We start from the raw sequence: 17,786 nt of genomic DNA, 5'->3' as shown, positions 1-17,786 counted from the left end.
CATTCGGTGGATACGAAAATAGGGTTATCCAGTATTCCTACAGATAAACTGTTTTCGTGAAGTCCTTCGGCCTGCAGGTATCCTTGAAAACCGTACATTCGTTTCTCAAGGCATGACCTCATTTCGCAAACTCCCAAAGAACATCATCACTTCTATTTAATAAAATCAAACCAATAAAGCTTATATTTTTGTAAAGAAATATTATGTGTAAATCATTTTCCCTTTAAGCAAATATCAGGGGTTGACATTTAACAGAGGGGGAGAGATTGAATGTGATGCTGACGAACAAGAACTCCACTGATGGCTGCGATGGTGGATTTCCAATTGAAGGACGAATTATGGAGGTAAACCCTTCACCGTGAAGCTTAAAAAGCCATGGCCATGGTGATGAAGAGGGATTGAATGTTGCAAGCAGTAGTTGGACCTTCTCTCTCTCTCTCTCTCTCTCTCTCTCTCTCTATATATATATATATATATTATATTATATATATATATATATATTATATTATATATATATATATTTTCATGGAATGGAATCAATCATGAAACTGAATATGGTAATTGAACACTGTCTAATATACAAAGAAGCTGATGCCTTAGGGCTTGGGCTTTGGCCACAATACAAGACAACCAAGAAGAGACATGAAATTGTGAAAATAAATGAGGGAACAAAGGCAACAAATTTAAATATACAAGTCCCTCTTTTGACATTCACCGGACCAAACCTCGCGAAGGAGTTCATACCTTGCATTTGTGCTGGCATAATCGGTATGTTCCTGTTTACCATTTCCATTTGCCGTGATCGTTGGTGAAGAAGGCAGTTTTTCAATGATGGATGTAAGAGGAGAATCCAGTTCCTCTAGTTCTTCATCACTCTTATACCCCTTCCTCTGTACCGCAGACGCACTCCTTGCCAATGGAGGTCTTTCTCCAGCCTCTGCAACTTTCTCTGCCACCTCAGCGGAGGAAGGAGGGTTGTAAATAAGAGGTGCAGCTGTATAAGGGAAGCTTCTAGCAGAATCTCCTGACAATCTCCGATGCACAATGCTCTAATCAAAGGAAATAGCCATACATCAAAGACTAGTTACCAGCAATAATCTCTTCATAATAGAGGAAAAATTGATCAGGCCTCTATAGGCACCTAATCCTTTTTATGCAAATTGCAAACATCTGGTATGGGATCTATTTAATGTTCCAAACCTATCTACCATAAATGCACCACTCTGCAAGTACTGGAGCTTGAGATACCAAAACGAGATTTTTAAGACGGCTATGAGGGTTTCGTTTAAAGTAAATTATACCTCAGCATTCAGCGCCTCCAATACAGCTCCTGGGACAGGATCCGGACAGAATTCATCTGGGGTAAAGTTGCAGAGTATCCGTTTGATCAATGGAAGACTGATTGATGGGCACACCTAGAAAACACGAGACCAAGAAGTTCAATCAAGTTAGAGATATGAAACTCAACATAGATGAGAAACTAAAGCCTATTCAACCTTAATGTACTGAAACAGACCTCCTCTCTAACGGGTGGGTCCATAAGCATGTCCTTTGGAAGCATCAGGAGATCACTCAACTCGTTAAGAAGAAGAAAAGATTTAGGTTCACTAGCTCCACCCTGCATGTCATCATCCTCACTGCCATGCTGATATTCCTTCAGAGAATCATCACTATCCATGCCAAACATATCAGTAAGCCATCTAGACCAGTTGCCAATCTGCATGAAGGGTAGCCTCATGTTAACTCATAGAATAACAATTCCTTAAAATCTATAGACCAAGGATGGTCTAATACACTGATAGGTCACATTGATAAGGAGACATTGCACTCCAAACATCTCTCTCTCTCTCTCTCTCTCTCAGTTTTTTCCAATACAGATGTAGACAGATTTTACTGGAGCTGAAAAATCAGCTCTAAAAAACAAAATTCAGGTTGATTTCAGTAGAAATTACTCTCTGGACTCGAAATATTATAAGTCAAATTGAACTAATTGGTGATGAACTCTCTCCAACAAACTGAAAAATCAGTTCATATTTGAGAGGGCTAGATCTCAATAGATGAGGCAGTCAACTTTTTAAGGCAATGGTTAGATAAACTATGCAAACCACATAACAGTAAACTGAAACATAATACATACAGAATTTTTGAGTTGGGCACCAGATCCAAAACTCAAATCTCCAGCTGGAATAGGCAGAACCTTGGAATCAACAATGGGATCTGAAATAGGATCAGTTGGAATCTCATGGGCAGACTCACGCAGAATAGCATTGAACATTGCAAAATCTAGTCTGGCAACACATCGTTCCATAACCTAATCAAAGGAATCACACCTAATTAATCCATCAAAGTAAATAGAACTTAAGGAAGCTTATAGAAGACAGTTTGCTAAGACATGAAGGAAGATGAGAAAATTGGGTAGCATGAACTTCTAATTCAGTGCATGTGACAAAGAAATTGAAGTGACGGAAAAAGGACAAACAGTTGTTAAAAGCTTCGTACCATTCTTGCCAATACTGGCAAGCAACCACATTCATGCCCCCCTGCTCGAACAGGGCATAGCCTTTGAAAAGCATCCTGAAAAGCATTTTTCCAGAGGTTGATAGAAAAGCTGCCTTGCTGCTGGTCACCCAGGGCTGGTCCCAACAACCCTCCAATGTTTTTATTGGTTGACATATTCTCAGATGAGGAGAGCATGTTCGGAGTTAAAGCCTGAAAACTCAAAATGTGGTTAAAGTCATTCATAACAATAATAGTCGGTTAGAAATGAGCTAATGGCTATACAAAAGCTTAAATAGCAGAATTTTATTTTAAATTAAAAAGAAAAAAATTGCTTCGTTGGATGATCACCATGTTTTTGTTATAGCATCTAGATTACTTTGTACTAATTAATTATTCGGCTTTTACCTGCCACCAAACTGACTCAACTATCCGAGAGAAAATCCAGGATTCAACTTTTTCTAATGCTGCCGTGAAGGTTCCTGTCTCCTGCCAATCCTCAACGAGCTGCATAAAACCGTTAGCCTGTTTGCTACCATAGCCACCCTTCCATTTCAATGTTGTAGACTTCCCTTCACTGCTCTTGCTACTCCCATTTGACTCAGAAAGTCTTGCCACTGGACTGAACTGACGGGAACGCCCAAATGCTTGTGAGATTATCTCCCTCAGCACAACAGTGTTTGTCAACCAGAAGGTTAACCTTGGAACATAGAAGGATAGAATATTTGTTAGCTTTACACTCTACAAAATTTTACAAGAAAGTTCAAAGAAATCTAGCTATATGTACCTTGGAACATCATTACCGCAGGACTTGGCAATTAAAACAAGCCCCGATATGGTATTTTTAGCAACTGTGGCTCGCTTGTCTAGAGTCCAATGTTTGCAAGCATGAAGGTAGAGTCTAGAAAGGCGCCGAGCAGGTGTGTGCACCTTATGTGCTGAGCTCCCATGCTCAGGTACCACAGAATAGAGAGAAATTTCAAGAGCAGCAACTTCTTTCAGCTCCTCTTCAAGTCTTTCAATTCTCATTTCCATTTCTTCAATCTTTTGCTCCAAAGCTGTCTCATCCTCATGTTCATCACTTTCTTCAGCATTAACTATGTCGCCATCGGTTCCAATACTCTGAGCACTATTTAAGGCCCCATCCAAAACATCAACTTCTTTTACCTCTTCACCAGGCTTATCATCAACTCCTGCAGAAGATTCTGATGAAGTTTCAGAAGCAAATTTCATTTTCTCTGAATCAGTCTCGGAAGAACTTTGGTCAACAACTTTAGGAGGCCCCCTAATTGCACTGGTGGATTTCTTAGAAGTGTTATGTAATTCTTTAGATTGGGGTTGGTTTGATTGGGGCTCAGATCTCTCTTTTGATCTGCCAGGACCTGTGGGACTCCTTTCAAGGCCCGAAGCTCTTTCTACATTCTCACAATCAGCAGTCAGCAAATCCCCTTGAGACGATATTGAATCTTTTACTGACTCTGAATATGACACTTCTTCCTTCCGCTCGTTAGGATCTTTCTCCAAATCAATAGAAGGATTATCTACAACTTCATCCTTGCTTTCTTTAGAGATCATTGCATTGGTTCTCAAATCTCGAGGTGCCTCTTCAAACCTGTTGAGATCATCCACATAATGTATAACCACGTTTTCATAGACTTCAGAGGGCTCTGTGCCGGTGTTCGAATCAATTACTAAAGCACTTGAGTCTGGTTTAGAGAATGATGCTTTAGAACGGGATTCTTTTGCTTTCAAAGTTTTACTGACATTTTCTTGATGAAGTTTATTGTCTCTCCTTCCAGAACGCTTTGTCTGGTTGTTATGTGAAATTTTCTTCTTGTCAATCTCTTTCATACTTGGTTTTACCTTCTTAGATTGCAATCAAATGAAAAACCTAAGAAAAGGAAGAAAAGATTAAAAGTCAACAACCCGAGGAAAGCTCCTTGAGAACATAGCCAGTTCTAGATGCACAATTGCACTGACTTTTGTTGGAATAAGTTCCTCCTCATCTAACGTGCCAGAAACTTCTCATGTAAGGCTGCAACAAGGCACCAGTTTGGGTCATTAGAAGAACATGCCAGACATTGAACAAAATGAAATACCATTGGGCTGGGTATTGCCCATATAATTTTCTCAACTAAACGCAAACATGAGCCCGCTGGTAAGAATAATAAGGATTTAAAGCAATCACTCAACTTGTCAGCAAACAATCAAACGGGTAACAACAAAGGCACCCGAGAGATGCAGGAAGAATAAAAAGAGACAAAAGGACAGGAGACAAGTATTTAAACCATTCAGCATGCTACAGCTAAACAACTCATATAAAGTTAGATGCTAACCAGAAAGTTTATGTATTCACGAAGATAAAGGTGTAAGAAAGCATCTAGTGTACTCCTCTAGACCAAACCCCAGAACAGAATAGAAGCAAGCACAAAGGTGATTCTTGATTATCAACCAATGGAGAATACTGTCTCAGTATTGAAGTAAAGGTTGACCCAATAGGATATTAGCTTGAATTACCAACCGCATGAAAGGGTCACACACACTAAAATGTTGTAAAATTTACAAAAATATCAGGACCTCAAACCAGAAAGTCAAGTCGAGCACTAAGGTGTTAAGGGTCCGTTTGGATACAGAGGTGAGATGAAACCATCATCTCATCTAATTTCAACTAATAATCTCACTACTATTCATGAATTATATCAACTCATCTCATCTCATCTCACTATCCAAACAGCCCTTAACTTGATTCATTTACTATGTAGCCTAAGACCAGGATTAATTTCATGTTCAAGCTTGGTTCCACTTTCTCAGAGGACCTCTAAAGACGCATAAAAATTGGAAAGGGAAAAGAAACGCTATTGGAAGAGCTGAGCTAAAAGATAAACAGGGCACTAGTTGCTTCATTCAACGCGACGACAGGCAAAAATGGATCGGAATCAAACGGTCACGCGGAAGGATTGAAGCGACGGCGTTTTAACTATTCGATTTGGTTTGTATCATAACCACAAACAAGGGGAGAATTTGAACCACTCAAGTGACCTGACCAGCGGTCCAGCACTCACAGACTCCCTGCACGGGGGAAGGGTCGTCATTGCCACGTAGAACGAAACCTACCGTCCGATGGACCAGACGAGTCACCGGATAGGAACTGTAACGAGGCTTCGATACCAAGGCTTAGCTATCAAAGAAGCAACAGAGTTTTCCTACTTCATCACCTCCATTTCATGAAATCTGCACTTTAAAACCACATAGAATTCCATGTTCTAATTGGATGAATCACGACACCAAAAACTTACTCTTTCGAGAACCTGATCTCCTCCATTTTCAGTCTCACCCAAGCACAGCGACAAAACTATAACTACTAGTTGACAAGCCAGATCCAAATTTCGAAAACAAACAGTGAGAACGCCAAAATCCAAGAATTACAACTTACAATTCAGCAAGTTTCAAATTTTACAATCAGAACAAAGAGAGAGGAGAGAGAGATAAACATGAAGTTCAGCCAAAACAGAAACTAACAACACGGCCTCGCTGACCCTGACACAAAGAGACTGAAGCGAAGGAAGAGAAATTGCACAGAAAGAGACAGGATCTAGCTAGGTATCTATCAAAAGCTTCCTTCGGACCACATACATTTCTCAGTTTCTAGCTAGGTATCTATCAAAAGCTTCCTTCGGACCACATATTTTTCTCAGTTTTTTAAAGAACAAAGCAATAATGCGTTTCCCCTGCTGTCAATTTCCGCGGCAGTACTCAACTGACCAACGGAGAAAAACCATGACGAAACAATAATGACAGTAATACTAAAAATAGCTGTAAATTACAAAGAAAAACTGCCAAACAAAAAGAAAGAGCCAAAGTGAAAATTGAAACTCACCGCAGCTTTTTGGTCCTCGCTTCGATAATGCTGGGTATCAGACTTTTTAATCTTCCTGATTTATTATGTGAGCATTAAAACCTCCTCTCTCTCTCTCTCTCTCTCTCTCCCTTAATGGTAGATTGGTATCTCTATAAGAAGGCTGTACTTTCTGAGGATATTTGGCAGTGCGGGGCTGAGTGCGGGAAGGTGGACATTTAAAACGGCAAGAGTTGTTGCTGTGATTCGTGGAGGCTTCGTGGACTTTGATGTACTACGGACTGGTTGAGGGGACCGGGAGGCGTTGTCGGTGCTGAGGAAATCCACCGGGTTTTACCGGTTACTCCAAGCGTTATGTGCACATTTTTTTGGTATACCTAAACTGCCATCATTGTCTCAGTTGAATTACCAACATCGTCGTTGTCTCTGATCCTTCTCTTTTTTTATTTTTTCTTTTTTTTTTTTGGCTGTCTCTCTAATATTTTTCAATTTAATTGATATCTTTATAATTGGAGAAGAACGGTAAAAAAATAAAATTTGCAAATCAACCCAATCTTATGTGATACATTAATCTAATTTATAATAAAAATAATTTATAATCTAACAATAAATTATATAAGCTTATAGAATATATTTTTATAATTTTTATAAACCAAACAATATTAGAACATATATGATCTTCTAACACTACAAGCAATAAATGACCCAGAAAGTATTTCAGATTGGATTGTCCAGCATATCATAAAAGATATCAAGAATTCATTGAACACCTTTTTAAATAAGTAAATTAAAAAAATTCATCGAAATCTCAATCGATACGTGTATTCGGAATGCACAATAGGCAGCCTCCAATTGTTTATATAAAAGCATATCCCTATCTTGTAAATTTTTATAGTGGTACAGACGCACCTGGACAATGCTTGTAATTTACTATCTGGAATGAAGCCTTATTTGCAGAGGAAAAAAAAATATATATATGATATTCCAACATATCCAATATTTTCATTAATAATTGAAAATCTTTTTTCTCTGCCCAACCAAATTAAAAGATTTTTTTTTCTTTATTAAAAAAAAAATTGTTATAAACAATAAATTATTTTGAAAGCAAAGGAATGTTATTAAACCGTTGGAGAGGGGAGGAGTTTTAGGTCGGCCCAAGCCAACTGGGTTTGTAAGTGATGGGATGGGATCATCTTGCTCAGGGGTCCCGAGGAAGTTGCAGTGTTTATCTTCTTATTGCGAATTAAGGACGACGATCTTATCTGTTTTGTACACTAGACTAGAGTGAGAGCCAACTTTCCCCCAGTTTCTATAATCATTACATATTTCTTCTTCTTTTCTTTTTCTTTTGCTTTTTGGAAGACAACATTCATGCATTTGCATCCTCTGAACAGACATTAAGGACTTAGCCATGATCATAAACTCATAATTAATACTGATATTAATAGTTTAAAGAGAGTGTCAGGCCTCCAGAGTGTCTATTATACATTAGAAATGATATTTATTATTGTGAGATGTTCACACTTCTTTTTTTTTTTTTTTTTTTTTATAAAAATAAAGGAGCTATATAATAAAAAATTAATCTATTAATAATGTCTTATATTTTTTTAAAAAAAATGACACAATATTTACACATTTCACAATTATATTTAACATTACTCATTATATATTAGCAAACCCTTTTCTTTCCACCGATATAGACACTTCGATCGGTTGCATTCACGTTGGCGAGAACAGGACGACTACATTAAAAACAACAACATGCATTAAATGCTGAAACGAGTATTTCTGCATAACCTGTTTTTTTTTTTTTCCTCGACAAGTAAAATATTTATAGATAAATTAATATGTTTTACTACACAATTTCTATCACACTCCACACTTCAAATTTTTTTAAATTTTTAAATTTTTAAATTTTTTAATATTTTTTTAAGTTTATTCTTTTTAAATTATTTCAAATTTTCTATTTATTATTCATATAATAAATATTTGATAAAAGAAAATAATAATAATAATAAAAAATGTGAAGTGTGGAGTGTGAGGAGGTTGTGAAGATTTATTCTAAATTAATAAATACAAAAAATAAGTTCGGTAAGATAGAGTCACCGACAGTCCTCTCAAAACCAACACACATTACAACATAAAAGTAAAAAAATAAAAAGGGTGATTGAAGCCAAAATATTAACTCCCACTCAATTTCCACAAGAAAAGACCGTTTGGTGACAGTTTTTAAATAGTCTGATGAGCAGACTATAAAATTGCAGTTAGAAGCCGCAATACCAGGGGCAGCTCAATATATTTTGTGGCGTAAGATGATTATTAAATACATGATGCCTTAATTTAAAAATGATAAAAATATTTATTATTATATAATAAATTTTATTGAAAATTTATGAGATGCAAAATAAATATTAATATTGTTTTGATTAAAAATATGTATAAGTCCTATAACAATTGGAAAGAGAATCTAATTTTTTGTATATGGAATATTATCCCTTATCCATATATACTTCTTTTAATACTTCATTTTGAAAATAAATAAGGCCATCGATATCAAAATAAACATAATATTTTATCAAATATTCAAGAGTAATATATCTCCGTTCATCATTTTGTTACTTTTATTCCAATTTTACTATTGTCTAAAAATTTTGCAGTAAGATTTTTTTTTTAGTAAAACTTTTATATTGACTGGTTTTGTTTTGTTTTTTTTTAAACAAATCTTACCATTTAAGATTGATTTTATTTTAGATAAAAAATTTTCATCTTTTATGCTAACTAATATTTTTTCTATAGTTTATTTCTTAGTGTCATAATAATTATTTTCTTCTTTTAATTTGGGGGCCTACTTAAGGTGGAGGGCCTTAGGCGGTGGCCTTAGTTGCCTATACCTTGAGTTGGCCCTGCGCAGTACAAAAGGGTGTGCTGCAATGTGTCGGTCTAGATTGGTTGGAAAGAACTGTCACATCCACTTTCTACTCGATCCTTAATTAGGGAAAGCGAGAACATAGTGTAGTAACCGAAAATTGTGACGAGTTGCCGACGAGGGGGCGTTATTGGCGGTGGTGGCGCGTGTAGGCCACGCACCACAAATAGAGTGAAGAGAACAATCGGATCTGGAAGATCTGAAGCTATAGATACCTAAACTTCCACGCATGGTGGAAGAGTGCTCTCCAAGGCGAGGTGGCACGTGAGGATCACGCGCAGCATAAGCCGCGTGTGAGGCAAACGCATTGCATCGATAGGCAAATTTCTTCCGCTTGTTTGACGATCAGCACCTGGGAAAGGTGAAGAAGGGGCGCGTGTCCACCCCAGGTCGCCAAAAAGCAACAGATAGACAAAGTTAAACGGTGCTAATGAAAAACTAAAAAGAAAAAAATATAGATAAACGAAAATAAAGGTCATGGCCAGCGAGGATGGGAGATGGGTGGAGCTGAAGTATCAACCTCCCTCCCCCCGGTGAACAAAAATAATTTTCTGGGAGAGGCGATAAAGAGAAACGGCTGAGAGAGAAATGCTGGAGAGTGGTTTTCTACATTACTTTACTTTTAACTTGTAAGAACCTCTTTTTTTATTTTTTTTTGGCCCCGAAGAAATGGTTGGCTGGCCTGGGGTCAATCTTGAGCAAGTCCACAAGCCAAGTATCTGAAAGATGAGATCTGTGCAGGAAAAAATATGTAGATAATAGAACAGTACTAGCTCTGAGATCTGGAGCATCCGCCTTAAGCAACTTGTTAAATATATATGCCAACTGGTTAGGCATGGCCAGGATTATACGAAGAGACGTACGTTTGGATCGAGCAGACCAAAACACAAAAAGATTATTTGATTAAATGGAGTACAAATTGAACACTAACCCCATGATCTGGGTCCATTTATTTTCTGTCTCTTTGGTTTTTTAAGATTTTCTTCTCGAGTCATTTTCAGATTTTGTTCGTTCTTTGTATTTCATTCAACTTTACAGCCAACTCATAATCAGAATTAATCCTCAAAGAGTCAAAAGGTAGTATTTCCAGGCATGCAGGCGACAATCTGCACAACTTACTCATGTGATCGCTTTAATACTGGCAGGTAGCTTGTCCAATCGTTACAACATGTTAAATCAACCGCATATACATACGTATACACAAACATATCAATTCTATATAGAAAGAGTTACTACACTTACTGAAATAATTTCCTAAATAGAGTTACCAAATAATGTATTTTAATTTTTTATTTTTTTCATATATTTTTTTAATCATCATAAGCATTTAAAAAAAATAAAAAATTTACAAAATTATTAAAAAATAATTTCTTAATTACTAAATAAATAAAAAAACTCATTCAAGTCACTATTTGGATTCCAATTTGGAGACCCAAAGCATGATATAGAAACGGAAAATGATGGATAAGTCTACCTATTAATATGTGTATCAAACATGTTCTTTTTTTTTTTTAATTTGTGTTTTTTTTTAATATATTAAATTTACACTGCCCCACATTCCATAGACTAGGATAAACAAAAGCCTTGATTCAATTTCCATTATATATATGCGTTTAAGCCACACCGACAAAAATGTTAACTGGAAGTCAGAAACCCGCACATTTCTGTGACCATTTTTTCCGTCACCCTTTGGTGAGGGACAAAAGAAGCTGTCTGGATTCTCTGAACTTTAGAGAGGCACCGACAATCTAAACTCGCTTCAAAAAAATTTTAAGATTATTAAGCTCGCTTTTTGGACGAGAAGAAATAAGTTGAGATGAAAATTAAATAAAATATTTTTAAAAATATTTTTTAATTTTTTTTAATTTTGAGATTAAAAAAAAATTAAATTAATTATTTTATTTTATAATAATTAGATAAGAAAAAATTATATGAAATAAGTTAATTATAATTATGAAAAGAAACGATAGAATAATACTATATACAATCGTGGAGTGCGCAAATATCATATAATCATTTTAAAAAAAAGTAGAGTCTATTATTAAAAAATTAATTTTTTTTAAGTGAGCCTCATATTTATTTATTTTTTTTAAATAACTGTGTGACGCTTGCGCATTCACGACTGCAACTATCATTTCTAAACGATATCTTAAACAACTATTTAAATCTCGACCTTTTTTATTTTTTTGGAATTTAGATGCAAATAGTTTATATAGAAAGCTGTAAAAAAACTATTTCCAAATCTTAGGATAGAAATATTAATATTAAGATTACGTTTGAATATTGAACTGAATTAAATTGAGATGATAAAATATTATTTTTTAATATTATTATTATTTTAAAATTTAAAAAAATTAAATTATTTATTATATTTTGTATTAAAATTTTAAAAAATTATAATAATAAATTGAGATAAATTTAACTTCTAAACAAAACTTAAAAAAAGTTTAGTTTAATAGGATCCAGTTGGTAAGTGGGGCCCTGGCGAATGTGGACGCGTGGTAGGCAAACATGAGAGTGAGACTGTTGATGTATGCAGCGTGGGTCCTACGTTAGTGGGTTAGATACTGATGTCCGGGTCCTAGAAAATTATATATTCTATAAATTGATTTGATTTTGAATATTTATTTTATAATAAAAATAATTTTATAAATTAATATATTACATTAATTTATTTCAATATGATATCATCTCATTTTGGAGAAGCAAGTAGAAATAGGACTGGTTGATGCATCCACTTTAAAAGGCAAACTTTTTATTTGCCTTCTACTTATTAGTATGCGATTCTGTCACGAATTACGTGAAATATTGTGCTTTCCTCGTGTTTTAGAAATGCCTTTTCCTGAGCAGCCTATGAAGATGAATGTGAGTGACATCTGCATGCTACTTTACCAATATCTTATTATATTAAAAATAAATAAATAAAAAATAATTTATTTTTCACGTTTTAACTTTATACCTTTAGCTCTTTACTATGCATTCAGATATTAAAAAAAAAAAAAATGCATTGAGAATAGCAGATATTGTTTTTGGAAAGCTTATAAATTTATGCCATGGGAGAAACGATCTTTCTCTTTGAACGTCTGTTTGTTCTAGATTTGTGCAGTTTATTATCTTCTCCTACCACCCTTTCACTATTTCATTTATTTTTTGAGTTTATTTCTTTTCAGTCGCATCACTCTCCTACTCCTATGCATTCATCTGCTCGAGTATTTTAACTTTTTTTTATTAGGATTAGTTTAGATAATAAAATCAGATAAAATAATTTTAAATGAATTGAATAAAATATTATTATAATATTATTTTTTAATATCATTATTGTTTGAAAAATTATAATGATGAGATGAGATGAGTTGAGAGTATTTTTATATCTAAACATCATTTAATGGTTAAAGAAATGGCTATTAGTGTAGTTATATATTTTTTAAATTTTTTCTTAATAATAAAGAATGTTAAAAACATACTTCAGAAAATAATAAAAATAAATAAAAATTTTAAATACACTGTAGAGACACGCTAGACAGAAGTAGAGAAGTGCCTAGCAGAGCTTCTATTGGCGAGTTTTTGACGGATGAGTGCAGAGGAGTACGAGTTTTTGACAGAGGAGTAGATGCCTTATGCAGAGAATTTCTATTTGTAAAAGAAAGAAAGAAATTAAAAAAAATATAAATAATAAATAGATGGTAAGAATTAATAAGAATATCATTATCATTTTCTTTAATTCTATTGAAATACGAGTTAACCACCATTAATGAAGTGTCGTATCCTAGATATGATTACTTACATATTAGATTCATACTTGAACTGTCATATCCTATTTATAATTGCATGCAGATTATATTCATAACAGTTTTGGAACTTTCCTAAACACTTCTTTATTTGCTTTTTCCGGTGACCTATGGAAAGAACATAATGATTAATTTGATTGACAAATATTTACGCAGATCTTCTCTCGATGCAAAGACAAAGCCAGCTGAGATGTGGAGCTTGAAGCTACTGAAGGCTCTGGTTTTTTTAACTTTAAAGGGCTACTGCCCCGGACGGACCCATATCAGCTATGGGCCAGTTATTGCAGATATTGGGATTTTACATCAAACTTTCATTTATTTATTACTTGCTTGTTGCGTCGACAATGGCAAATGCCAATCCTTGGACCATAAAAGATCGAATGTACCAAAAGCTTATCCTCCTCCTTTTTTTCTTTTACTTTTTAGTTTGCAGTTTGATGCTTCATACAAAGGAAAAGGGCACCAAAAACTATTAACACCAATCCAACACCCAAAAAAGCACTCTTTTTTGGACTGCCTAATCATAACTACAAGTGTAACGTGACCATCATTGCCTAAGCACATCCATCGAATCTTGGGCTTCCTGGCGACTATTCAAGTAAGAAACAATTTGAAGAGAACAAAAGCATAACATCTTCTGTGATTGTAAAGCAAAAATTCGGTTGGTTCACCTTTATGCATACACGATACACCTTTACCAAATTAGTAAGAATTCATTATGGCGATCTCCATAGATCTTACAGCTAAAAGTGTAAATCTGTATAGAAGCTGAGCTTATATTTCTTATTAATCAATAATGCTACATTCAGTCGTGGAGTGCGCAAGTGTTGCGCAATCATTTTGAAAAAGAGTTGAGCCTACTATTAAAAAATTAAGTTTTTTCATGTGAGTCATATTTACTCACTTTTTTCAAAGAAATTGAGTGGCACTTGCACACTTCACGACTACAAATATCATTTCTCTTTTGACAAAGCATCATAGCTTAGATAGGGTGGAAAAAAAAAAGAAAAAGGAAAACAAAGATAGACAAAGCATCATAATGCAATCTTTCAGAATAAAAATAACAAGCCAAGTCACACTAGCAGCATAACAATTAACCTGGAATGAATGCTGAAGATGGCAACAAGGATAAAATAATACCCGTTAACCAGAAATTCATTCATCACAATGAACGAATCTAGAGCAGGACTCCTAACTCCAAGCTACTATGATGACTAAAAAGTTCAACAATGTGTACCGTAGCATAAAATACGATTTTGTAATTATAGAAAACAATTTAAGTTTTATGCCAGAATTTAGCAACTATAAAACAATCAAATGTGACCAAGGATATGAAGTGCCAAATATTGCATTAGGGTAATAGATATGTCTAGGAGAATACAATACTGATAAAAAAAAAAGTATAGGTGCATCCCTTGAAGTGTCGAACTTTTTAGGCGCCTAGCAATAACACCCAATTGCATAATTGTGATTCTGAAGAAAGCATAAATTCCCTTCATTATAGAAAATCAAGTTTTATCCCAGCCATGAATGCAGACACGGGTGGCCCTTCCTTTCAAATTTAATCCACTAGCAATAGGTTTTATTTTTATCCTTTTATTGTTTGATAGATAACGACCAGCAATAGAAGATTCAGATAGGAAGATGGAAAATAGCTTTCCAGGCTTCTTAAAAGAAGATGGGAAAACTTCAAAACAAACTATGGTAGTAAACAAAAGAAATGCATCCTTAAAACAACTATAAGAAGCATGACAAGGATGTTTCCATTACCCAAGCCTTAATCAGGAACATCTTAAATGATGTGGAGCCAATGAAGACAAGTGGTAGCCCGTATAATTTACTTTCGAGTCCAGTTAAGTTCCTTGTAATTTCCAGATTTTACTGAAAATGGGCTGTATTTATGACCAGTGGACAAACTTTGAGACTTTCACTTAATTTGGAGTCCAAGTCCCAATCTGTATGGGTTTTTCTTAGTCAAAAGTATTGCGACTCTTTCCTTTTAATCCAAATCTAGTGATAATTAAAACTCTGTATAGCCATGCAAGATCTTCAATCAAGGACAGAATATGTGTACGAGAACTTTTCAGAATGGATTGTATGATGCAATTTAAACTCGAGGTGTAATGCCAATATACTCCAGGAGTGATTACTAGCTTCTTCTATTTCTCTACTCTTTCTTCTATTTTTTTGCACTTATGTAAGCGTTTAACTCCTTAACTAGATCCAAAAATAAACCCATTTCTATCCTTTAACCACTATCTGCTAAGCCCCACCTTTTCCTATTTCAACCCTTCGAAACATAACCTGCAAAGGGGCATAACCAGCCTCCAAAATACTGTTCATGGGCACCGTTCAAAGCCATAGAACAGCCCCCCCAGGCTTTGGCTTCCTTCACCTTGTCATTAACCCATATCCAAACCCTTTGTTGCATCATTTAAAACCCTAACAATTTACCACCCTTTAGCGACCAATAAATCAGCCTCTGCATTTTGTCTTTCTTCTCTTTACTTTTATGTTAAATCAACGTTGATATCAAAGCCACTAGCCAGGTTTGAAACACGTATGTGCTCTGGAGAATTGTTTAGAATGAGATTGACAGACAGCCAATGGGATGAGAAGCTTTTTGAATTCTGGAACAACTTGATGGAAACTACAAATTGATTATGTTATCTAAGCCGAACCTGTCAAACCAAGGGTGGTGTGATGCCCAGCGTGCAAGGAGAAACTTATAGAGGCAAGAATAAGGGAGAGAACAATGAAATTCAATAATAGTGGGCAAACCTCAAATGCAAAAATTTGAGGCCCCCTAAAGTCATTAATTACCAATTTACCCCAAGATCTCCCATGTTTTTATTGGACTAGGCTTCTATAGAAGATGTGCAACATGAACCACAAAATACCACTAAGGATATCACAAAAAGAAGAAAAAGATGGAAGTTCCCAACCATGAAGAAAGAGAAATTTTTATGGTATCTTCTCATTTAGTTTATTCTATTACAAAATACTAAAGATTGTGTGATATGATTGATAATAAACACAGAGGTTCAAAGATGAAACTTGTAGGCTAGGCAAAAGTGAAGTGGACAGGTGTTGAAGGAGACATAAGGAGATTAGATCCGAAGATAATTACCTTTATATCCTTAAAATACTATCTTCTAACTCTTACCCTCTCTCTTTCCCCTTCCAACCCATCAAAACCGAGCCTGCAAAAAGAGACAACCAGCCACAAAAACACCGTTTGGGGCGCTGTTCACAGCACCAGAACAGCTTCTGAATTTGGCTTCTTTTATAGAGAAATGTTAACCCTAAATCCTAAGCCTCTTGTTGCATCTTTCCAAACACTAAAGCCTAACAATTTTACAACCCCGTAGCCACCAATAAATTAGCCCTAGCAAACATGACAGATTCTATTTACCGCTGCCCAACGTCAATTACGACACTACAAAAAAGTCCATGGCTCTCACTCATCATGTCATATCTACTCTGCCACTGTCACAAATCCAAATTACAATCATGTTAAAGAGATCATACACTGGGACTGAAAATGATGCATTTTTTAAGGAAAGCCAATATAAAATTTCCAATTTAAAAAAAGCCTCATATCGAAACTCAACCATGTCAAGTTCAACGAATCAATTCAACAAAAAAAATCCAAAGAGCTAAAATTAAAGGGAATTCCTCATAATCATTCATTATTGAAAACGTTTATAGGGAAAAAGGGGAATTTATAACCTATTTTCGAGACATGATTTCAGTCAAAATATCCAAAACAACCAGTAAAAACGCATTAACAAAGCTTCGGAAGAAGCCGAATTAAACAGTATAATTCGAAACAACATTTATTCAACTACATACCCTCATATAAACACCCGCAGAAAGAACCCCGCGTATCAAAGCCAGATCATCATCATCATCATCATCATCATTATCATCGAACACAGGTAAAGGGGAGGGGAAAAAAAGCAAGGGTGGATCTGAAATCACCAGAGATCCGAGACTTAGTCGGACTCTGACGAACCGGAAGCAGATGCCTCCATCTGGAGGCGCTCGAGGGCCTTCTGGTGTGCCCAGGTCTCGATGGTAAGATCGGGTTTGGCGTTGAGGCCAACGCCGAGGATCACGATAGTTAGGAAGCTGGTGATGTAGCAGGGGAGCTCCCAGTCCTCCCAGTTGCGGGAATGCCCCGGGGGTGGTGGTGGCCGGTTGAAGAGGTATCCCTTGGGCCGCTCCTCGTGGCCCGGGCTGCTCCACCTGCTCTGCCCTGTCGTCGCGGCCCCACCTCTGGTGCGCAGAGAGCCAAGGAGTCGATGGCGTAGCATGCTGGAGGCGCCGGCGATGGTCGTAGGGGAAGGCATGATGTGGTATCAGCTATGTCAAATTTGTGCGTGCGCCTTAGGTTTTGGTCGTAGACCGACCCCCAGACTAGAGTGCGAGTGTGGTGGAGTCGAGAGTGGAGGAGAAAGCAAAGGGGGTTGGTTGATGTGGGCCACCATTAGATGGTTTCTGATCTGAGCTCAGCCCATCTATCTTTAAGAGGACTCCACCTTGTGCTATATATAATATGTACCTCATCCTTGGGCTAAGCCCAACTCCTGCAACACACACACAAACGCTCTCCTCTCTCTCTCTCTCTCTCTCTCTACATGGTTATTGGTCAATTTTGAAGTAGCTTCCATGGCTTTTGATTTTTGGTTTTCTTTCGAGATAGAATCAAATTAAA

The 17,786-nt window shown here is 36.0% G+C and overlaps 2 protein-coding genes across 13 annotated transcripts; both read right to left on the bottom strand.

Annotated features, from left to right (window-relative positions):
• Positions 1–538: 538 nt before the first annotated feature.
• Positions 539–6,590, bottom strand: LOC121268364. Of its 12 annotated transcripts, none has more exons than XM_041172590.1 (9): positions 6,374–6,590; positions 4,477–4,531; positions 3,284–4,387; positions 2,905–3,196; positions 2,500–2,709; positions 2,138–2,311; positions 1,517–1,717; positions 1,302–1,415; positions 539–1,049 (listed from the first exon to the last, which is right to left on the bottom strand). In XM_041172590.1, the coding sequence occupies exons 3-9, from the start codon at positions 4,345–4,347 to the stop codon at positions 684–686; spliced, it is 2,421 nt and encodes an 806-aa protein (XP_041028524.1). In that variant the 5' UTR covers positions 4,348–4,387; positions 4,477–4,531; positions 6,374–6,590; the 3' UTR covers positions 539–683. The 12 variants fall into 12 exon arrangements, with proteins under 12 accessions (XP_041028524.1, XP_041028534.1, XP_041028530.1 ...); XM_041172600.1 differs by having other exon boundaries at positions 3,284–4,108; positions 4,423–4,531; positions 6,374–6,589; XM_041172596.1 differs by lacking the exon at positions 6,374–6,590 and adding an exon at positions 5,793–6,289.
• A 10,141-nt stretch (positions 6,591–16,731) lies between these two features.
• On the bottom strand, positions 16,732–17,559 carry LOC121268363. The gene has a single exon (XM_041172588.1). It carries the CDS (start codon positions 17,419–17,421, stop codon positions 17,065–17,067), a length of 357 nt encoding a protein of 118 aa, XP_041028522.1. The 5' UTR covers positions 17,422–17,559; the 3' UTR covers positions 16,732–17,064.
• Between the last annotated feature and the right edge of the window lie 227 nt (positions 17,560–17,786).

Source organism: Juglans microcarpa x Juglans regia, chromosome 5S (genome assembly GCF_004785595.1).
Source record: "Juglans microcarpa x Juglans regia isolate MS1-56 chromosome 5S, Jm3101_v1.0, whole genome shotgun sequence".
Taxonomy (NCBI): Eukaryota; Viridiplantae; Streptophyta; class Magnoliopsida; order Fagales; family Juglandaceae; genus Juglans; species Juglans microcarpa x Juglans regia.
This window is presented reverse-complemented; position numbering and strand designations above follow the sequence as displayed.